We start from the raw sequence: 24,252 nt of genomic DNA, 5'->3' as shown, positions 1-24,252 counted from the left end.
AGCTCTCTGCAGACACGTATCACTGAGTAAAAAAAAACTTACCCTGCACAGTGCCTTCAATCTTCCCCCCTCTCACTCCTCTAGTACCTGATGTAACTTGGGGAGAAGGATATCTGCATTTAGCTCATACTTTCCTCCAAGAGGACCACAACCCTGTCATAGGGCTTGGGGGCCTGTGTGCCTCAATGATCTGGAGAGCTACATTGGCTGGACTCAGGGCTTCATCCTTTGGCTCTTAGTAGGGTCACCCATGCCAAACAGGTCACACAGTACAGGCTAGACGAAGAGTGGCCCAACAGGTTCAGGTAAAACAAAACTGTTATGGAAACAGCAATGAAAAACCTTTCTACATCTGAATGTGATGGTATTCCTGAAGTCTCCACCCAGGACTTGCATGACTGACAGTAGTGAAAACCGAGCTTCTGACACCACCGGAGATGGAAGACCAACATTGCTGCCGTAAACGCCAGCAGCGTAACAGGGAGCAGCAGAAATAAGATAATATTTTGGCTCTATTTGAACGTTACAGATTGTCATGTTATGTCGAAGTTGTACAAGCTGTTGCTGAGGCCAAATTTGAAGTATTGTGTGCAGTTCTACCTACAGAAAAAGGTATGAATAATATTGAAAGAGTATAGAGAAAATTTACAAGGATGGTGCCTGAACTTGAGGACCCGAGTTATAGGTTGAATAGGTTAGGACTTTATTTCCTAGAGCGTAGAAGAACGAGGGGAGATTTGATAAAGGTTAACAAAATTATGAGAGGTACAGATAAGGCAGTTTTTCCCACCAAAATTGTGAGAGACTAGAATTAGAGATCACAGGTTAAGGATGAATGGGGGCCTGAAACAGAACTTGTTCACTCAAAGTGATGTGAATACAGAATGAGCTACCAGCGGAAGTGGTGGATACGGGTTTGATAAAATGAGATTAGCTTTATTTATCGCATGTACTTTGAAACATACAGTGAAATGTATCAGGCAGCATCAAAGGAAAGGAATAAACAGTCGATGTTTCAGACCATTCTTCAGTCTCAGCCCAAAATGTCGACAGTTTATTCCTTTCCATGACGCTGCCTGACCTGCTGAGCTCCTGCACCATTTTTTGTGTATTCCCTGGATTTCCATCATCTGCAGAATCTTGTGTCTAAGAAAGGATGTGTTGGCATTGGAGAGGGGAGAGTTCAGCCATTCAACCTATCGAGTCCACTCCATTCATGGCTGATTTATTTTCCCTCAACTCCATTCTCCTGCCTTCTCCCCATAAACTTTGTCACCCTGTCTAATCAAGAACCTATCAACTTCCCCTATAAATACACCCAATGACTCGGCCTCCACAGCCGTCTGTGGCAATGAATTCCACAGATTCACCACTCTCTGGAAGAAATTCCTCCTCATCTCTGTTCTAAAGGGGCATCCTTCTACTCATAATCACTTATTTATTATATGTATATCGAAACATCATGGAATGTGCCGTGTGTGTTAACAACCAGTACACTAGAGGATGTGCTGCAGACAGCCCACAAGTGTTGCCACACAGACCATAATCAACAAAACCACAGCAAAGAGAAGCCCCACTCCTCCATCCCACCCCACACAGACAACTTTCCAACCCCAGGGGCCCAGGCCTACGATTCACCCAGTGGACTTGACCCCAGTACTTACCGATGAAGGGACCCCTGAATTCTGGGCCTCAGCCTTCAGGCTCAGGTATCTAGGAGGGGTACGAGCTCTTGTGTCTCCTGCTCGTGGGTAACTCCTCCCGGGACCCAGTGACCTGAGGGTCTAGCTGAGCCAGAAGGCCACCATATTCTGCGGGTTCAGAGGTGACAATTGTGGGACCTAAAGAATCTGCCACAGATGGACATGGTAGCACAAGGGTGAGCAATTCCACACATTGCAAAACTTTATAAATTCTTCAGCTGCTCAGGGAGATCCTAGAGTCAAGAAACAAGCCGTAGAAAAGCCTAATCACCTCATGAACATTCATGTCCATGGCCCAGGTAGTGGTTTGCGTTCACAGGTCACTGCTCTTGAAGCATTGATATTGTGGATAATTGGCCTTGTTTCTCCACAGGCTACAAATGCATGTGGGAAGGGAAAAAAAACATAAATATGTACTTAATAACCTTTTAAAGGTCGTGCGATATGCTTGTTTCTGTCCTTCAACCAGCTCTCATTCCCAGTAAACCAGCCAACCACATTGCTGTGGCTCTGCATGGGCACAGAAAGTTTATTTTTAGTATTTGAACAGTTTGTCTCCTTTTCAATATCGGTTATTTGTCAGTCTTTGTGTGTAGTTTTTCCATTGATGGAATGTTCTACAGTACTGTGCAAAAGTGCAAAATGTGCTTAACACCTCTACACAGTACTGTATATCATGACTCTCGAGTTAACAAATAACACTTAATAATGAGCTAATACAAAGCTAAATACTCTCATTTCTGTATCTTAATCACCTTCCTACTTTAAATAATATACAGTACTATGCAGAAGTCCTATGCACCCTACCTCTCTCTATATCTCCCTCCCTCCCTCCCTCTCTCTCTCTATATATATATATATACACACATACACACACACACACACACACACACACTGAGTCAATAACTGCGTCTCATAAAGAACAGACAAATGCTAAAGAAACTGCAAGGTTGCTGCCCGACGCGCCACAAGGCCTGGAGAGAAACCACGGGATTTTTATGCAGTGCTACATGCTGGAATTGAATAACTGATTGAATAGCATACAGTATTGTGCAAAAGTCTTAGGTAGGTAGACAGATGAGTGTGTGTGCGCGTGCATACACACACACTCACACTCGGGGTGCCCAAGACTCTTGCATAGTGCATTGGTAACTTTATGTATTGCACTGTACTGCTGCCACAAAACAAAAATTCATGACATTTGTGAGTGCTGACGGCGTAGCACGTTAGCGTAGTGGTTAGCACAACACGTTCCAGTACCAGTGACCTGGGTTCATTTCCTGCCTCTGCAAGTAAGTATGTTCTGCCCGAAACTGCGTGGGTTTCTCCAGATGCTCCAATTTCCTCCCACCATCCAAACATTAACTGGTCATTGTAAATTGCCCCGTGATTAGGCGAGGGTTAAAATCGGAGGACTGCTGGGTGGCACAGCACCAAGGGTCAGTATTGCACATGGCATCTCAATAAATAAACAGACGGCTCAAATCCCGCCACTGTCTTTGAGGTGTCTGTACCTTCTCCACGTGATCACGTGGGTTTCCTTCCGGTGCTCCAATTTCTTTGGAGATTCCAAAGATGTTCAGATTAAGATTAGCAAGTTGCAGGCACGTGGGGGCTGCCCCCACAGCGCATCTTCGAGCTGTGTTGGTCATTGCCGCCAACGACACATTTCACTGCAAGTTTCCATGCACGTGTGACAAGTAAAACCGCTCCAATGCTAACTGCCGCACACGCGGTAAACACACAAGATTCGCCAGATGCTGAAATCGAGAACAAGACATGCGCACACAAGATGCTGGAAGAACTCGGGTCAGGCAGCATCTTCCGCTCCATCAATGCTGCCCGACCTGCTGAGGTCCTTCAGCATTCTGATACATGTGGTATCTGCATCAGAGCGTGTGGGGCAGAGGGAAATGATAAAGGAACCCCCCTCAACGATCCAGAAAACTGTTAAAGATATTGCTACTTTGGATTTTGATGCTACTGCCAAACGAAACAGAAGATCGGTCCCTTTGGCCCGCAAGTTCTGTGCCAAATACAGGCCAATAATACTTGGCAACCTTATGTACTTTCAAATTCCTTATTTGCATAATTCCTTGGTGTTATTATTTCAAATGATCTGTCTTGCGCCCAGCACAGAAGTGCAATTACTATAAGACACGGCAGTAGAATTAGGCCATTTGGCCCATTGAGTCTGCTCCGCCATTCTATCATGGCTGATCCTTTTTTCCTCTCCTCAGCCCCACACCTGGCCTTGTCCCCATAACCTTTGAGGTCAGGACCAATCAAGAACCGATCAAGGTCTGCCTTAAATACACCCAATGACCTGGCCTCCACAGCTGCCTGTGGTAACAAATTCCTCAAATTCACCTCCCGCTGGCCAAAGAAATTTCTCTGCATGTTTTAAATGGTCACCCCTCTATTCTGAGGCTGTACCCTCTTGTCCTAGACTCCCCCACCATGGGAAATATTCTTTCCACATCTCCTCTGTCCAGACCTTTCACCACTCCAAAGGTTTCATTGAGCTCGTGCCCCATCCTTCTAAATTCAGCGAGTACAGACCCAGAACCATCTAACTTTCCTCGTATGATAACCCTTTCATTCCTGGAATCATCCTTGGGAACCTCCTCTGAACCCTCCCCAATGTCAGCACATCCTTCCTTACATGAGCAGCCTAGAACTGCTCACAATACCTAAGGTGAGGCCTCACCAGTGCCTGATAAAGCCTCAGCATCACACTCCTGTTCTTATATTCTAGACCTCTTGAAATGAATGCTAATGCTGCATTTGCCTCCCCCCCCACCCCCAACCGACTCTACCTGCAAGTTAACCTTTAGGGTGTTCTGCACAAGGACTCCCAAGTCCCTTTGCATCTCAGATTTTTGGATTTTCTCCCCATTTATAAAATAGTCTGCACATTTATTTCTACTGCCAAAGTGCATGACCATGCATATTCCAACATTGCCACTTCCATGCCCATTCTCCTAATCTGTCCAAGTCCTCTGCATCCTATCTGTTTCCTCAGCACTACCTGCCCCTCCACCAATCTTCGTATCATCTGCAAACTTGGCAACAAAGCCACCTATTCCATTATCTAAATCACTGATATACAGCAAAAAAAGAAGTGGTCCCAACACCAACCCTTGCAGAACACCACTAGTCACTGGCAGCCAATCAGCAAAGGATCCTTTTATTCCCACATGCTGCCTCCTACCAATCAGCCAATACTCTAATCAGGCTTCAAGTTAACCTTCAGGGTGTTCTGCACAAGGACTCCCAAGTCCCTTGGCATCTTAGATTCCTGGATTTTCTCCCTGTTTAGAAAATAGTCTGCACATTTATTTCTTCTACCAAAGTGCATGACCACTGTATTTCATTTGCCACTTTCTTGCCCATTCTCCTAATCTGTCGAAGTCCTTCTGCATCCTACCTGTTTCATCAATACTTTCTTCCCCTCCACCAATTTTTGTAACATCTGCAAACTTGACAACAAAGCCATCTATATCATTAATATACAGAATAAAAAGCAGTCCCAACACCGATCCCTTGTGGAACACGAGTCACTGGCAGGCAACCAGACAAGGATCCTTTTATTCCCACTCACTGCCTTCATCCAATCAACCAACAATTGGAACTTTCCTGTAATTCCATGGACTCTTAACTTGGTAAGCAGCCTCACGTGTGGCACCTTGTCAAAGGCCTTCTGAAAATCCAAACATACAACATCCACTGTATCTCCCTTATCTATCCTACTGTAATCTCCTCAAAGAATTCCAACAGGTTTGCCAGGCAAGATTTTCCCTTAAGGAAACCATGCTGACTTCGTCCTATCTTGTCACCAAGTATTCTATAACCTCATCCTTAACAATTGACCCCAACATCTTCCCAACCACTGGGGTCAGGCTAACTGGTCTATAATTTCCTTTCTGCTGCCTTCCTCCTTTCTTAAAGAGTGGAGTAACATTTGCAATTTTCCAGTCCTCTGGCACCATGCCAGAGTCCAATGATTTTTGAAAAGATCATTACTAATGCCTCCACGATCTCTACCACAGAAAACACAACAGCACTTTCTATTTCCTTAGATGTCATGCCAAATCTTTTCAAATTCCTATAACTTGTAAAGATGTGGAGAGTATATTGACTGGCTGCATCACAGCCTGGTATGGAAATACCAATGCCCTTGAACAGAAAATCCTACAAAAAGTAGTGGATATGGCCCAGTCCCTATTGTGCAAAGCCCTTCCCACAACTGAGGACATCTATAGAAAACTGTCCTGTTGCAGGAAAGCAGCATTCATCATCAGGGACACCCACCACTCAGGACATGCTCCCATTTCACTGCTGCCATCAGGAAGATGGTACAGCAGCCTCAGTACTCACACCAGCGGGTTCAGGAACAGTTTCCTCCTGTGGGAGGAAACTGGGATGCCCGGAGGAAACCCCCATGGTCATGGGGAAAACGTACAAACTACTTACAGGTAGCAGCGGGAATTGATAGATAGATAGATCATCTGTATTGTACAGCGTTGTGCTCACCACTAGGCTACCGTGTCGCCCTTAAGAATGGGGCTTTGTAGCATCCACACCAGGACCAGCAGACTCAAAAAACAGTTACATTGCTTAAGCGGTGGGACTGATTAACAACTTCACCCACCATCCCACCCCTCCACATCCCAACCACCATTACTTTCCTGTCAGTCAGCTTACATACAGATACTCCTGTGCCTATGGTCATACAATCAATGTAAGTTATGCATTTATAGCTAATGTAATTTTTTAAATAGTGAGTCCTTTATGGTATGGATTTTTTTTTTGTGCTGCATCAGATCCAGAGCAACAATTACTTCTTTACTCAATGTGAATTGGAAACGACATTAAATAGTCTTGAATGTGGAGATGATCTCAGGAACCAGTGAATGGTACAAGGAAGATAACACAGTGACTGAATGAGCCCGGCACACAAGGAAGAAACCGAGTTGACAGGAAGTTAATATCCCTGCTTATGTCTCAGTTGCAGGCTGGAAAAAGACCCAGGAGAAATCCGAGAATGTTTACAGCCCACGCCGACCGTGGCATGAATTATTCAGCTTCCTAGCAGCAGCAAAGCTTTTTACCAGCATCTTCCGCCAGCGGAGCAGAGGAGCCTCCCATCTCCACTTACCTCGAATACAGGATGCAGTTGCAATTCAAATGAGGATGTGTGTCTAAAATCCGAGGATCACAAAGGAGCGTCGTTAGAGAAACAAGACCAATAACACAGGAGAAAGAACGATTTCGACCCCTGCACTACGGCCACTCAGGCTACAGAAATCCACCCTTACAGATTTTACAAGCCACCATAAATCTCAGAAGCGGAATAAAGTTTATCCTCACTGAATGCGCAAAAAAATAAAAGTACCGGTAAATAAAATCAATGTTTCTCGATGGATGGGCAGATGACACTGATACGGCCCATCTACATGGAATGTCAAACATCACTATCTGGTATGCTGAGGTTTGGCACTGCATAGGATTGGAATAAGCTGCAGAGTTGTAAACTCCGTCAGCCCCATCATGAGCACCAGCCTCCCCAGCATCCAGGACTCTTCAAGGAGCGATAACTCAAAAAGGCAGCATCCATCACTAAGGACCGCCATCACCCAGGGCACCCCTTTCCTCGTTGCTACCATCGAGGAGGAGGTACAGAAGCCTGAAGGCACAGACTCAACGATTCAGGAACGGCTTCTTCCCCTCTCTCATGAGATATCTGAATGGATTTTAGACCCATGAACACTACCTCATTACTTTTTTTTAATTCCCATTTTTGCACTACCTTGCATAGATATGTGTAACTTGCTACAATTCATCTTTTATCCATTAAGTATTGCACCGTACTGCTGCCACAAAGTCAAATTTCACGACATATGCCAGTGATATCAAACCTGATTCTGATTGTTTTTCAGCTGGGGGAAGAGATTAAAATTAAGCAGGAAAAGGTAGGGGCCTGCAAAGGCTTACCAGAGGTAGCAGTGGAAGCAGGGTTAAGAGGTTTTTAAGACAGACACATCAATAGGAAGGGAATAGAAGATATTGATGATGCGCATACATTGGTATCAAAATCAGCACAACATTGCGGGCCGAATGGCCTGCAGTGTTACACTGTTCTATGTTCTAAGCGACAGATTATCAGAATTTAACTCTTTTCTCTAATGACAGCAAGTAATCAAGCACAAGAGATTCTGCAGATGCTGGAAATCCAGAGCAACATGCACACACAAAATGCTGGAGGAACTCAGCAGGTCAAGCAGCATCTACGGAAATGAATACAGACAACGTTTTGGGCTGAGACCTTTCATCAGAACTCATGAAGAGTCTCGGTCGGAGAAGTTTTATTCTCTTCCGTAGATGTTGCCTGACCTGCTGAGCTCCCCCAGCAAGTCATCAAATCAAGGGGACAGTCACGAGAATCAGCAGGTCATAGCCCAAACACAAACCAGTAACTGTGGTAAAAATTAACTGAGTGGAAAAAGCAATCTAAAGGAAAGGAAACAAAGCTGTACTTGTGCCACATAACCTGTGTGGATAAAGTAGACTGGAAGCTAAAGCAAGGTGCGTTTACAAACTACGTTTAAATCAGGGTAACACCCTAAGGTGCAGCACGAGGACGCAGTGAGTAAGAAACTGGCACTGAACCAACTTGGAGAGTTCCACGTCAGGAGCTTGGAGAACTGTTATAGCACAGGAGGCCATTCAGCCCATCAGGTCTGTGCCACCTCTTCAGAATTACTTTGGTCTCAGCAAACATCTTAGAATCAGAGAACTGCTAACATAGAACATTACAGCACAGGCCCTTCGGCCCACAATGCTGTGCTGACCATTCAGTATATTCCAAGATCAATCCAACCCACATAGCCCTTCATTCTTCTTCCACCCACGTTCATTCAGGACGTGCCATGTCGTATGACGTGGGCAGTCGTGGTCTCAAAACCATGACTGTTCTTGGCTTATTCTTCTCCAGAAGTGGTTTGTCATTGCCTTTCTGGGCAGTGTCTTTACAAGACGGGTGACCCCAGCCATTATCAATACTCTTCAGAGATTGTCTGCCTGGTGTCAGTGGTCACATAACCAGGACTTGTGATCTGCACCGGCTGCTCATACGACCATCCACCACTTGCTCCCGTGGCTTCACGTGACCCTGATCGGGGGCTAAGCAGGTGCTACACCCTTGCCCAAGGGTGACCTGCAGTCTAGCGGAGGGAAGGAGCGCCTTTCATCTCCTTTGGTAGAGACGTCTCTCCACCCGCCACCCAATTTTGCCCATGTGCTCATCTTAAATGTCCCTGACGAATCCTGACCCTTAAAAGCACATTCCATGCACCCACCATTCTGTGTAAAATAAACTGTCTCTGAAGATTCCCTATACTTCCCTCCAAACACCTTAAAATCATGCCCCCTTGTATTCTCCACTTCTGCCTTGGAAGAAAGTGCCGGGCTGTCCATTCTCTGCTGATTTAGAGTAACAATTTGGTCACAAAACAGCTTTTGAAAGATAGTAATATTGCAGGAACATTTATGGAAGAAACCCCACAGATGACAACATTCCCAATCGTTTCGGACTGTTTCTCTCTCTTTCCACCGACCCTGCCTGCCCTGCCAAGTTGGGCATAACTTTAAACTTTGCATAAGCAAATGCAGATATTTTTAGTCATGAGCATGAATCCCAAATTGGTAAAATGGATTAAGAACCGTGTTCAAATTTCAACCAGACAATTAATCAGACATTATAAATAAACTCCTTTTCAGAGTTTGACAACATAATTCATCTGAAATCATATTCAAAGTTTTGCACACTCAAGAACAGTCTAAATTTTTAAAATCATACCAGTACTTCATCGAGGATTTTTAAGGATCCTCCATCTTAACATTTAACACTCCTTGGCAAAGCATATCCATGAAGCTGGGCTTGTTTGGTTTAATTATTTACAACTTACTCAAGTTTTCTCTCCTCAAATCTAAGTTATATTTACCTAGCCAAAGGCCCAAATTTCATCTATTTCAATATCAGAGATAGGATCAACTGTCTCTCAAACAATGTGATCAATATACACTCAGCGGCCACTTCCTTGGGTCCACATGCTGGTTAATACAAATATCTAACCAGCCAAAATGTGGCAGCAACTCAATGCATTAAAGTTTGTAAACACAGTCAAGAGGTTCAGTTGTTGTTCAGATCAAACATCATAAAGGGAAAGAGATGTGATCTAAGTGACTTTGACCGTGGAATGATTGTTGGTGCCAGATGGGGTGGTTTGAGTATCTCAAACTGCTGAACTCTAGGGGTTTTCATGCACAACAGTCTCCAGAGTTTACAGAGAATGGTGCGAAAAACAAACAAAACACCCAATGAGTGTCGAGAGCATCCTGAGCAGCTGCATCACTGCCTGGTTCGGGAATTGCACCGTCTCGGACCGCAAGACCCTGCAGCGGATAGTGAGGTCAGCTGAGAAGATCATTGGGGTCTCTCTTCCTGCCACTACACACATTTACACCACACGCTGCACCCACAAAGTTAACAGCATTGTGAAGGACCCCACACACCCCTCACACAAACTCTTCTCCCTCCTGCCATCTAGCAAAAGGTACCGAAGCATTCGGGCTCCCACGATCAGACCGTGCAACAGTTTCTTCCCCCAAGCTATCAGACTCCTCAATATCCAGAGTCTAGACTGACATCTACATGATTTATTATGTTGAAATTTGTCCTCTACCGTGCCTATTGTCTTATTAATTACTGTACTACCCTGCACTGTTTTGTGCACTTTATGTAGTCCTGCGTAGGTCTGTAGTCTAGTGTAGGTTTGTGTTGTTTCATGTAGCACTGTGATCCTGGAGGAATGTTGTTTCATTTTTACTGCGGACTGTACCAGCAGTTTATGGTTGAAATGACAATAAAAAACCACGTGACTTGACTTGAGAGGCAGCTCTGTGGGCGATAGCACCTTGTTAATGAGAGAGGTCAGAGGAGAGTGGTCAGATTGGTTCAAGCTGACAGTAACTCAAGTGACCAGGTGTTACAAGTGGTGTGCAGAAGAGCACCTCTACACACACAACACGTTGAACCTTGAAGTGGATGGGTTGCAGCAGCAGAAGACCACACTGGGGCCCAATACCGTACCTAATAAAGCGTCCACTGACTATAAACAAATACTGTTTTTCAAAAAAGTTGATACGAACCGGTGCAAAGCCCAGTGACAGAAATTTCTCAATTTCATTTCAGTTGGAACCAGTATGGGATTTGCATGTTGTGAAATGTTTTATTGGTTATAATAATCATGAAGGATCCCACCCACCCTCATTATGGACCCTTTGTTCCAGCATCCATGCAGGATTAACAGTTACTATCCCCAAGCCATCAGACTGATCAATATCTCCACCGATTTACGTGCCCCACCACTGTTACGCTCACATCGTAATGTACATACTATCACTTTAACAGTTACTTTTCCACCCTGTTCTATACATCTTTTATATTGGTGTTTGTTTTATTGTGTTCTTTATGCTGCAGGAGATCCAGAGTAACAATCATTTTGCTCTCCTTTACGCTCGAGTACTGAAGACAATCAACAGGTCCACAAACCCACGGAAAACAGCCCCACTATTCTGCTCTCTTTTTACAATACCTACATACATTTCTCATTGCAATTTCTAAAATTCCAGCTAACTGGGCCATCGGTTAACAGCGCAGCAGCTATTTTTTGGGACAACTGTTTAAAAGATAAACACTAACTGAGAAAGTAGCTGGGATCTGTGGGTATATTTAAGGAGAAAGTTGATCATTTCCCGACCAGTCAGGGCATCAAAGGCAAGAAGGCAAGTTATGGGGTTGAGTGGGTCCCAGGATCAGCCCATGATTGAATGGCAGAGCAGACTTGATGGGCTGAACTGTCTAATTCTACTCCTAAGTCTTATGGTCTTATTTCCTTCATTTATTTGGGACAATATGTTGCTTAATTGGGACAGGAGATTCAGAATCAGGTTTATTATCCTTAAGTTTTTGAGTTTATTTGTTGACATGCCAAATCTCTTCAAACTCCTAATGAAGTAAAGCCGCGGTCCTGCCTTCTTTATAACTACATCAATTTGTTGGGACCAGGTTATATCCTCAGAGACCTTGACACCCAGGAACTTGAAGCTGCTCACTCTTGCCGAATAGTTTCTAACCAGCATTAGTCACGTGCACTTGTGTGCCTGTTAGGGTACTACAGCATGCTTAGAGCGAACAGTTTTTAAAATCAGCGTCAGTTGCATGCGTTTGTGTTCAAAAAGCAGTGGTTTTTGTCACTGATAGCTCACGAGAAATAAACAGAAAGACAATTCAGAACTGACCTGCATTCAGGCTTGGGGATGAAAGAAAAGCCCAGGAGTGAAGAGGTAACAGTTTCACTACTTCAACAAGTTAGGCACAATGAGGAATTTGAAGGTATCGACAATCAGCTTGATGTTACAATGAAAATGAAGGCTTGGAGGATGCAACAGTTTCTAACTAGTGACGGTCGAGTACACTTACGTGACCGTTAAACACGACTCTATTCTTAAAGCAAACAGTTTTTAAACAGTGTCAGCTGCATGTATTTGTGTTATTCATTTGGGCTGACCGACACCGAACTAAAAACGTGATTTTTGACACTGCTTCATGCTGGAAGACAATGAGGGCAGTCCACTACCTGTACAAGGCATCTGCGTTGAATTTGTCCATTTACAGTCAAAAGCACACGGCAGCATACACTGGACGAATTCCTCCGTCAATGACTACTAAACGTGGCAAAAGCTTTTTTTTACAACCTATGATACCACTTTCAAGGAATTATGGATCTGTATTCCCAGATCCTTCAGTTCTACTGCACTCTTCAGTACCCCACTGCTCACTGTGCAAGATCCAGCCTGGTTTGCCCTCCCAAAGTGCACTCACACTTGTCTGCATTAAATTCCATCTGCCATGTTTCAGCCCATTTTTCCAGCTGGTCCAGATCCTGCTGCAAGCTTTGATAGCCCTCTTCGCTGTCCACTACACCCTGAATTTTGGTGTCATCCACAAATTTACTGATCCAGTTAACTACACCATCATCCAGATCGTTGGCAACTCTCTTTGACCACCCTCCGGCTTCTCCCACAAAGCCAATCTCCCATCAGCGATATTGTCAAAGCTTTGCTAACATCTACGCACACACCATCCACCGTCTTACCTTCATCAACTTTCCTGGTAGCTTCTCAAAAAAACTCTAAGATTGGTTAGCTATGACTTACCAAGACTTTTGCCCAGTACTGTAGTACTTTTATGTATTGCACTGTTCTGCTACCAGAAGTGTGGGTAATGATAAACCTGATTCTGATATGGGTCTCTATTGGGGACTGAGAATGGGAAGGGGATAGGGAGAGGGGAACCATTGTTGGGAAAGGGGAAGGGAGAGGGGAGGGAGCAGGAAGCACCCAGAGAGACATTCTGTAATGATAAATAAACCAATTGTTTAGAATCAAATGACCTTGTCTGGTGACATAGGCCTGGGTGTGTCTGCACCCGCACCACTCCCACTCTGCCACCTATTTTACATTTCTCCTACGGCACTCCACCCATTCCCAACATCCTTTGCTCCGGCCAGATTCACAAACTCGCTCTCCACTCTACATTGAGAAATACAGTACTGTGTAAAATTTGTATGCAATTATATATACATGCCTATGACTTCTGCACAGTAACCTTTATCCTATCCCTTAGAATACCTTCCAATAACTTTCCCACTATTGATACCAGTCTATAATATCCTGGCTTATTCTTAAAGCCCTTTTTTCAGTTAAATTATTAACAAAGTATATAGATATATCATCATATATTTTTTCTACAGAAGTGGTTTGCCATTGCCTTCTTCTGGGCAGTGTCCCAGCCATTACCAATAGTCTTCAGAGATTTTCTGCCTGGTATTAGTGGTGGCATCCCCAGGGCTGTGTGCTCAGTCCACTGCTGTTCACTCTGCTGACCCACGACTATGCTGCAACACACAGCTCAAACCATATCATCAAGTTCGCCAATGACACCACCGTAATGGGTCTCATCAGCAAGAACGACAAGTCAGCTTACAGAGAGGAGGTGCAGCGGCTAACGGACTTATTGTGAACAAAAGAGATGGTTATTGACTTCAGGAGGGCACGGAGCGACCACTCCCCGCTGAACATCGACGGCTCCTCGGTAGAGATCGTAAAGAGCACCAAATTTCTTGGTGTTCACCTGACGGAGAATCTCACCTGGTCCCTCAACACCAGCTCCATAGCAAAGAAAGCCCAGCAGCGCCTCTACTTTTTGCGAAGGCTGAGGAAAGTCCATCTCCCACCCCCCATCCTCATCACATTCTACAGGGGTTGTATTGAGAGCATCCTGAGCAGCTGCATCACTGCCTGGTTCGGAAATTGCACCATCTCGGATCGCAAGACCCTGCAGCGGATAGTGAGGTCAGCTGAGAAGATCATTGGGGTCTCTCTTCCCGCCATCACGGACATTTACACTACACACTGCATCCGCAAAGGAAACAGCATTTTGAAGGACCCCATGTACCCCTCATTCAATCTCTTCTCCCTCCTGCCATCTGGGAAAAGGCTCCGAAGCATTCAGGCTCTCACGACCAGACTATGTAACAGTTTCTTCCCCCAAGCTATCAGACTCCTCAATACCCGAAGCCTGGACTGACACCTTGCCCTATTGTCCTGTTTATTATTTATTGTAATGCCTGCACTGTTTTTGTGCACTTTATGCAGTCCAGTGTAGGTCTGTAGTCCAGTGTAGCTTTCTCTGTGTTTTTTTTTTTATTACGTAGTTCAGTCTAGTTTGTTGTACTGTGTCATGTAAACCATGGTCCTGAAAAACGTTGTCTCATTTTTACTATGCACTGTACCAGCAGTTATGGTTGAAATGACAATAAAAGTGGACTTGACTTGACTTGTGATCTGCACCAGCTGCTCGTACGACCATCCACCACCTGCTCCCGTGGTTTCACGTGACCCTGATCGGGGGCTAAGCAGGTGCTACACCTTGCCCAGGGGTGACCTGCAGGCTAGCAGAGTACCTCAACTTCCTTGGGAGAGACATCTCCATCCCACCACCCAAATGTGCATTTAAGCTCTTAATAAACTAATTAATCAAAGAATGCTTCAACTCCCAAGCTCACTTGGTACACTATGTTAATTGATTTTCTTCTGAAAAAGTTTGCCATGTGACTACAAAAATAGCAAATAAATATCGAGCTGACAGGCTTCCAATTCCAGTTAATGTGAAAACAGTAATTTTTGCGAAGTTTCTGTGTACATAATCTCAGCACATGCCACAGTTCTGTCGACTCCAGGCAGGTTAACAAATGGAAGCAAACATCTGCTGGAGGAACTCAGTGCTCGAGCAGCACTTTTCACATCGGCGAGGTAGCATAGTGGTTAGCACAAAACTTTATAGTACTCGCGACCTGGGTTCAATTCCTGCCATTTGTAGGCTTTCCCTGAAACCTCGCGGATTTCCTCCAGGTGCTCCGGTTTCCTCCCACTGTCCTAAGACAGACCGGTTGGTAGGTTGATTGGCCGTTGTAAATTGTCCCGTGATTAGGTGAGGATTAAACCCGGGGATCTTGGGCAGCGTGGCTCAAAGGGCCGGAAGGGCCAATTCCACGCTATCTCAATTTTAAAATATTTTAATTCTTAGCAGCGTCGGCTGAGTTCTTCTGGCAGCCTGACCTCTGCTCCATACTCCAAGTACAAGCAGTTTCTTGTGCACTGCCAGGTTAACAAACTACAATTAGAGACAGCAGCTTTACTCACTGAATCTTACAAGTTGCAAAATTGTAAACTTCCTGTTGTAGACGAGAAGGACCCACTCATTCGGACTGGCTGAGAGTCCAGGGCCAGGCAAAAAGATCTGGCGGGTCGGATGCATCCCTGGCTCACAGCCAAGCCAGCCGAATGCACGGCTTTCAATAATGGTGCGATTAAGATCAGCGAAACTCACCATTGGAGGAATGTGTCGTTTTCAGAAAGCTTGACCTCTGAAGGAGATGGCAGAGGGCATGTGCAGCTGAGAGAGACAAGGTCTCATGTGCGTCTTTTTCTAAAAACAGCTTTGTTTCTGGATTGAAACCAAGAGAGGCCAACAAATACAGGAAACACTAGTAAATGGGTCTTGGTATCTCATCCAAGGGTATCCAAACACCTCTGCTCAAATCTATGGAGAATGGTAGGAGAGCACGGGTTGAATGTGTTAGCACAACTGAACAGAGGAAAGGGTCATCACACAATGGTGCAGAGACAGAAGGCACCCAGACTTACCCAGGAAACTCAAGGGTTCATGACACAAGACTATACAGACACGGGAGCAGACACCAACAGAATCAACAAACTCATTCGTAAGGCCAGTGATGTTGTGGGGGTGGAACTGGACTCTCTGACGGTGGTGTCTGAAAAGAGGATGCTGTCCAAGTTGCATGCCATCTTGAACAATGTGTCCCATCCACCATAATGTACTGGTTAGGCACAGGAGTACATTCAGCCAGAGACTCATTCCACCGAGATGCAACACTGAGGGTCATAGGAAGTCATTCCTGCCTGTGGCCATCAAACTTTACAATTCCTCCCTCGGAGTGTCAGACACCGTGAGCCAATAGGCTGGTCCTGGACTTAATTCCACTTGGAATAATTTACTTATTATTATTTAATTATTTATGGTTTTATATTGCTATATTTCTACACTATTCTTGGTTGGTGCAACTGTAACGAAACCCAATTTCCCTCGGGATCAATAAAGTCTGTCTGTCTGAGTATAATTAGGCCAATTAACACAGAGTCTGCTCCACCATTCCATTTATCATCCCTCTCATGTCCTATTCATTTCCACACTCTATTCAGAATAGAGTCCCATTCTGCTGTCTTCTCCACATAATCTTTGATGCCCTAATTATGAACCTATCACCCTCTGCTTTAAATACACTCAATGACTTGGCCCCCAAGTGGCAACAAATATTGTACGTTTCAGGCAGAGGCCTTCAAGCAGACATGTTTCTGTCCTGATGAAGGGCCTCGGCCCAAAACACCGATTGTTTATTCCTCTCCGGAGATGCTGCCTGACCAGCAATTGAGAAAACTCAGTTTCTATCAAGAGACAAGACTATTATCAATTACTGATTAAACCAGCCCAATTTCACTCTTGTCCAACACGTGCCAATGAACACAGTCTCACACATACCACCAGTACCAACTCCCTGGTACCTCACGTTTATTTGGTTAGCGCTACTCAGTTAAAAAATCCTCCCCACCAATTTGCCATTTATTTAGTATTGACAAGGCCAAGTTGCTTGCTCAGGGCAAGTCTAACTCTTGCAAGGAGCTAGCCAGATACAAACCCAAGACCCCTCACCCTGAAATCTGGTGCAACTGCCACTACACCACTGGCACCAACCAGTACCAGAAGGTTATTAGCATGCATAGTGCAATCTAGCTCTCAGCTTTCAGCCAGTGATGCCTTCATTATCTGGTGACCAAGAACAGCCCAGGGCCAACACTCATCAGACCTTGTACCAACCAGTGAGAAAGCCCACCCACTCTGGGCCTGTATTTACAAGGAGTTTGATCTAGAAAAGAACAAGGATGCAATGCTGAGGATGCACGGCATTGGTCGGATTGCACTCGAGTTCTGTGAGTGCTTTTGGGCCCTTTATCCAAGGAAGGATATGCTGGCATTGGGGAGGTTCTAGAGGGGGTTCACAAGAATGGCACAGGGAATTATAAAGTGTTAACAACGAGAAGCGTTTGGTGGTTTCATGCCTGTACTTGCTGGAGTTTAGAAGGGGGTTGGTCCTCATTGACACCAAGCAAATATTGAATAGACTAGACATGGAAAGGCTTTTCCAACAGTGGGAGAGTCTAGGATCAGAGGTAGCAGTCCCCAGAATAGAAGGACATCGTTAGTACAGAGATGAGGAGGAATTTCTTTAACCAAGGTTGGAATCTGTGCAATTCATTGCCACAGTTGGCAAGTCAATGGGTGATTTTTATTTATTGAGATACGGTGTGGAACAGGCCCTCTGGGCCACGTCACCCGACAATCCTGCAATTTAATCCAAGCCTAATTGTAACCACGATTCAATTAAACGTTCCTCCCCGCCAATTTGCCGCATCAGGCAGCAACCAATGACCAACTACGCTACTAATCGGTACGTCACTGGACTGTGGTACTGGAGCATCTGGAAGAAACCCATGCGATCACAGGGAGAATGTACCAACTCCTCACAGCCCCACGGTAGCCAAAGTTGATAGGTTCTTGATTATTAATGGTGGGAAAGCTTATGGCGGCATGGGTGGGGGGGGGGAGAGGCAGGAAAATGGGGTGCAAGGGGATAATAAATCAGCCATGAATGAATGGCGGAGCAGACTCCTATGACTTACGGCAAACCACAAGAGAGTAATCATGGGACAGGAGTACAAAGGTGTAGCACAATGCTCAGTCAAGAATCTGCAGTCAGAGGCAACATCAAAAGTCAAAACAGACCCAAGTATATACACGCCACCTTATACCCAGAGACCACTTTTACTACAAGGTGGTGTCACTGAGAGAATGTTCGCGGTCTTCTGCTGCTGTAGCACATGCACTTCAACACCTCGTGCATTCAGATGCTCTTCTGCACACCACTGTTGTAACACGTGATTATTGAATTACTGCCACCTTCCTGTCAGCTTGAACCAGCCTGGCCATTCCCCTCACACCTCTCTCATCAACAGGGTGGCTTCGCCCACAGAACTGCTGTGTTCACCCGATTTTTCTTCTGTCTTTCGTACCATTCCCCGTGAACCCTAGAGACTGTTGTGTGCGAAAAGACCAGGAGATCAGCAGTTTCTGAGATACTCAAACCACCCCATCTGGCACCAACAATCATGCCACAGTCAAAGTCACTTAGATCACATTTCTTCCTCATTCTGGTGTCTGGTCTGAACAATAACTGAACTTCTCGACCATGTCTGCATGCTTCTATGCATTGAGTTGCTGTCACGTGATTGGTTGATTAGAAATTTGCCTGAATGAGCAGGTGTACCTAATAAAGATGCCACAGGGTGTTTTTACATTAAGATTAATTTACTTGCAAGCATTTACAGGAAAATAAAGAAATACAAATTTTCTTAAATAAGATAAGAAACTCACCTTTTTTGAACTCTTCCAACATTGTATCCAATCTGGTGTCATAGAAGACAAAGTGCAAAGAGTGGCTGTAGAATTTGGTTATGGTCTTAAGGGGGACGCAGTCATCAGGGTCGACAAAAGCCAGATCCTTCACGTAGAGTATATCAACAATATTGGACTTTTCCTGCTCGTACACAGGAATCCGAGTGTAACCCGTCTCCATGATCTCAGACATTGTACTAAAATCCAGGATAGCGTCCTTGTTCACCATGTAGCAGTCGTGGATGGGGGTCATGACATCCTCCACCGTTTTGCTCCTCAGCTCCAGAGCACCCTGGATCATGTTCAGCTCTCTCTTGTCCAGCCCATTATACGGCTCCGTCACCTTCAGCATCTCCAGGATCTTCTCGCGGCTGTACACCTTGCCGATCTCCTGGCCCAGGATAAGGTCCAGGAACTTGCTGATTGGGAAGGACAGGGGGAAGGTGAGGAGCATGAAGAGCTTGGTCAGGACGATGGTTCTGGCACCCACGGCCAGGCCGTGTCTGGAGCAGAGCGCCTGTGGCACTATCTCGCCCAGGATGACGATGCCGATGGTGGAAGTCACCACGGTGACCCAGCCGGAGCCCAGCAGCTCGTCCAGGAGCACGGTGAGGGTGCTGTTGACCAGGACGTTGCCCAACAGCAAGGAGCACAGTAGGTAGTTGCCCTGGCGGCGCACCGGCTCGATGCTCTTGGCGTGGCTGCGCTCCGAGTCGGTGCCGCAGTTCTGCACGATCCGGAGCTCCGTGGGGTCCAGCGCCATGAGGCCCAGGTTGAGGCCGCTGAAGATTCCCGACAGGGCCAGCAGAAACAAGGTGAGGACGATGTGCAGCCAGAGCGGCATCAGCGGCTCCCGCAGCTCCAGCACCACGATGCGAGTGTCGTTGCCCGGGTGGAACATCCACGCCGATCCGTTCCAAGTGCACAGCATGAACAGCCGGAACTCTTCGTTCTTGCGGAGTGGTCTGACTTTCAGTGTGAGCACAGCCGAGGAGTCGCGGCTCACCTCCACCTGCCGCTGCACCTCGATGTCTTTGGAGCGGTGCGGGCACAGCCCGCCGCCGGCCTGGCTGGCGTTGCCCTCCGCCTCGGCGAACGCCAGCAGGCTCCACGCGTCGCGACCCATGTTGGTGCCAAAGACGCGCAGCCTCACCGTGCTGCCCTCGGTCACCTGCAGCGCGTCAGGTTGAGAGGCGGCCAGCGCCACCACCAGAGACGGCCGCGCCTCGGGCATCTCGGCCGCGTCCTCCAGCCGCAGCCCCGAGATGAGAAAGGCGCTGGCCCCGTGCACCGCCGACTGGAGTAACAGCGCCGTCAGGATGCAGCAGCAGCCGCGCCTCACCCTCGCCATGTTGTAACATTCGGCAGCATCGCGCTGCCACCCAATGGCAAGCCGCCCGCCCATCTCCCGCCGCTCGGCCAATCACAGTGCCGGCCCCGCCCACGTCGTCTTTTCATTAGTCCTACCTAATGTCGATCACAGGTTCCCCCCCCCAATGCCTCCCCATTTATCAGTTTACTTCTCCGTCACTCGATAGGATCCCGCCCCCACCCGTGTTCCCGCCCTCCTCCAGTATTGACCAATTGAGGCCCAGAGATCCGCCGACTCCTCTGTTTATTGGTCCAAGCAGCCGTCAGTCGTGAGGCGGGGCGCCGGCGGTAAATAAGACTGCGACAAATCCCAAGCTCCAGCCAATCAGAATCCTCTGTCCTCCCATTCTTATTGGTCAATTGCGCTGGGATTTTCCCTGGGAGTCCTCCCGTGGTGTCCCTGTCAATGACAATGGAGAGGCCGCAAGAGTCAACTTGTCATGGCAACAGGCCATTTAGCCCGTCGCCAATATACCGCTCTGAGCGGGATACCACTGAGCAAGGAGCGCTGCACCAATCATCATTAAAGACCCGGACCATCCAGGCCACGCTCGCTTCTCGCTACTATCAGCAACGTTCAAAGTAAATTTATTTTCAAAGTACCTATATGTCACCCTGAGATTTATTTTCTTGCAGGCATTCGCAGGACATACAAGAAACACGATAGAATCCATGAAAAACCATCCAATGCGCAAAAGACAACAAGCTGTGCAAATCCAAAACAAGAAAGAAACAAACGGGCAATAAATATCGATTGACTGAGTTGTAGAGTCCTTAAAAGTGAGTTCTTTGGTTGTTGGAACAGTTGAGTGATGGGGCGAATGAAGTTACCCCCTCTGGTTCAAGAGTCTGATCGTTGTCCGGTAATAACCGTTCCTGAACCTGATGGTGAGGGTCCTCAAGCTCCTGTACCACCTCCTTGATGGCAGTCGACCTGATGAAGGGTTTTGGCCTGAAACAATAGACAGTAGGTGCAGGAGTAGGCCATTCAGCCCTTCTAGCCAGCACCGCCATTCACTGATCACGGCTGATCATACACAATCAGAACCCCGTTCCTGTCCTCTCCCCATATCCCTTGACCCCGCTATCTATAAGAGCTCTATCGAACTCTCTCTTGAATGCATCCAGAGACTTTGCCTCCACTGCCTTCTGGGCCAGAGCATTCCACATATCCATCAATCTCTGGGTGAAAAATTTTTTCCGCATCTCTGTTCTAAATGGCCTACCCCTTATTCTTAAACTGTGGCCTCTAGTTCTGGACTCGCCCATCAGCGGGAACATGCTTCCTGCCTCCAGCGTGTCCAATCCCTTAATAATTTTATATGTTTCAATCAGATCCCCTCTCATCCTTCTAAATTCCACTGTATACAAGCCCAGTCGCTCCAATCTTTCAACATATGACAGTTCCATCATTCCGGGAATTAACCTCGTGAACCTACGCTGCATTCCCTCAATAGCAAGAATGTCCTTCCTCAAATTTGGAGACCAAAACTGCACACAATACTCCAGGTGGGGTCTCACCAGGGCCCTGTACAGCTGCAGAAGGACCTCTTTACTCCTATACACAATTCCTCTTGTTATTAAGGTCAGCATGCCATTAGCTTTCTTCACTGCCTGCTGTACCTGCATGCTTACTTTCATTGACTGATGTACAAGAACACCTAGATCTCGTTGTACTTCCCCTTTTCCTAACTTGACTCCATTTAGATAGTAATCTGCCTTCCTGTTCTTGCCACCAAAGTGGATAACCTCACATTTATCTACATTAAACTGCATCTGCCATACATTTGCCCACTCACCCAACCTGTCCAAGTCACCCTGCATTCTCATAACATCCTCCTGACATTTCACACTGCCACCCAGCTTTGTGTCATCGACAAATTTGCTAATGTTACTTTTAATCCCTTCATCTAAATCATTAATGTATATTGTAAACAGCTGCGGTCCCAGCACCGAACCCTGCGGCACCCCACTGGTCACAGTCTGCCATTCCGAAAGGGACCCGTTAATCGCTACTCTTTGCTTCCTGTCAGCCAGCCAATTTTCAATCCATGTCAGTACTCTGCCCCCAATGCCATGTGCCCTAATTTTGCCCACTAATCTCCTATGTGGGACTTTATCAAAAGCTTCCTGGAAGTCCAGGTATACTACATCCACTGGCTCTCCCTTGTCCATTTTCATAGTTACATCCTCAAAAAACTCCAGAAGATTAGTCAAGCATGATTTTCCCTTCATAAATCCATGCTGACTCGGACTGATCCTTCTACTGCTATCCAAATGTGCAAACGTTAACTCTTCATCCCTTTCCATGGACACTGTCTGGTCTGCTGAGATCCCCCAACATTTTATGAATGTTGAAGAATTATAAAGAATAAGGAATTATATTAAAATAAAGTTTGGGAAATGGCATGGAAAGGTTAGCCATACTCCCAATGAATGGTGGAGTGGTGCACAGACCCACAGTTGGTAAAAGGGCTTTAATTACACCAATGGCCAACACAGTTCGAAGATGTGCTGAAAGAGCCCACAAGAGTCGTCATGCTTCTGGCGCCAACATAGAATCCCCACGGTTTACTTTGGAATGTGGGAGGAAACCCACGCAGTCAACGGGAGAATGTACAAACTCCTTACAAACCACTGGGAATGGGACACCAATTGCTGATCACTGTAATGGTGTTACCCTGAACACTACGCGACCATGTGGTTACACATAAACACCAAAAGTACTCTTGATCCATTTTGCCTTGCTCTTGTCAATCTACAGATTAACATCGGGTCTGAGGAGCCAATGGCCAGGAGGCCAATAGACACCAACTGAAGACACAACGAAGAGAAGACGAAGCTTTACCAAATCAAATTTAATCAAGAGGACTTTTAGATCCTATGGACTGAGCAATTAATGTTTTTATATCAAAATAAATTTTATTCATTTTTTAAAATTATTTACAAGAATAAACCATGCAATGCTTTTTCATTCTTACATTCAAAGTCAGAACTTTCAGTATTGTTCCATTACATTCACCTTATGTATACAGAACACAACTCTGAGATTCGTCGTCCCGCAGAGAGCCATGAAACAAAGAAACACCATGGAACCCGTTCAAGGAAACATCAAGAACCCAATGCGCAAGAAAGAACAAACTGACCAAATGGCAAAAAGTGAGCAAGCAACACTAGAAACAAGATCTAGTGCTTTCCTGGCGCATCTGATGAATAAGCTCTTCTTGGACTTCCAGTCAGGCACAGGTATCAACTTTAACCAACTGTGCCACCTTCATCAGGGATGAGGCTAGGCATGTCTAGTCCTGTGGTATATATACCCTCGTTGTCTGTCCCTCCTAATTGTTTATTCCTCATCCAATCAGGTTTCTGCTATCCCTCCTTGTTTACATTCAAATTCCATGTGAATACAGAGCAGCGTATATTCACCAGACGGGGTGCAGGGTGGAAACCTGCATCAAGGAGCACAGGAGGTGTATCCGTTTGGGTTACCCAGAGAAATTGGTGGTAGCAGAACACTGCATTCACAATGGCCTTAAGATTAACTTCAATGGCACAAAACTACTGTGCTGTGCCTGATGAAGGAAGCCATTGAAATAAAACTAAAAGATCAAGAATTCAACAAAGACGAAAGTAAGAACTGGAATTCAATTGTAAACAAGGTGGGAGAGCTGAAATCTGATTGGATGAGGATGAACCAATCAGGAGGGATGGACGATAGGGGTCTAAATACCACCGGATTAGACATGCCCAGGCATCACCCCCGATGAAGATGGCAGAGTTTGTCATCAAAACATAGGTTATAATCGATACCTGTTCCTGGCTGCAAGCCCAAGAAGAGTTTATTCAACACATAGAATATCAAACATCAAACCAGTAGTATTCAGTTTTGTTCTATTCAGCCACTGGTGAATGCCAGCCACGGGGGCATTCTTCCCCAAAGTGCTCCGGTCCACATCG

The 24,252-nt window shown here is 45.9% G+C and overlaps 1 protein-coding gene across 2 annotated transcripts in view; it reads right to left on the bottom strand.

Moving 5' to 3' along the window:
• Positions 1-20,291, bottom strand: part of LOC140735879 (metal transporter CNNM4-like) — a 69,008-nt gene extending 48,717 nt beyond the window's left edge. For both annotated transcript variants that reach the window (XM_073061452.1, XM_073061461.1), the window contains exon 1: positions 18,901-20,291. In XM_073061452.1, the coding sequence (XP_072917553.1) occupies positions 18,901-20,272 (1,372 nt within the window). In that variant the 5' untranslated portion in view covers positions 20,273-20,291. The remainder of the gene's footprint in view (positions 1-18,900) is intronic.
• Between the last annotated feature and the right edge of the window lie 3,961 nt (positions 20,292-24,252).

The sequence above is a fragment of the Hemitrygon akajei genome, chromosome 1, assembly GCF_048418815.1.
Source record: "Hemitrygon akajei chromosome 1, sHemAka1.3, whole genome shotgun sequence".
Classification (NCBI taxonomy): Eukaryota; Metazoa; Chordata; class Chondrichthyes; order Myliobatiformes; family Dasyatidae; genus Hemitrygon; species Hemitrygon akajei.
This window is presented reverse-complemented; position numbering and strand designations above follow the sequence as displayed.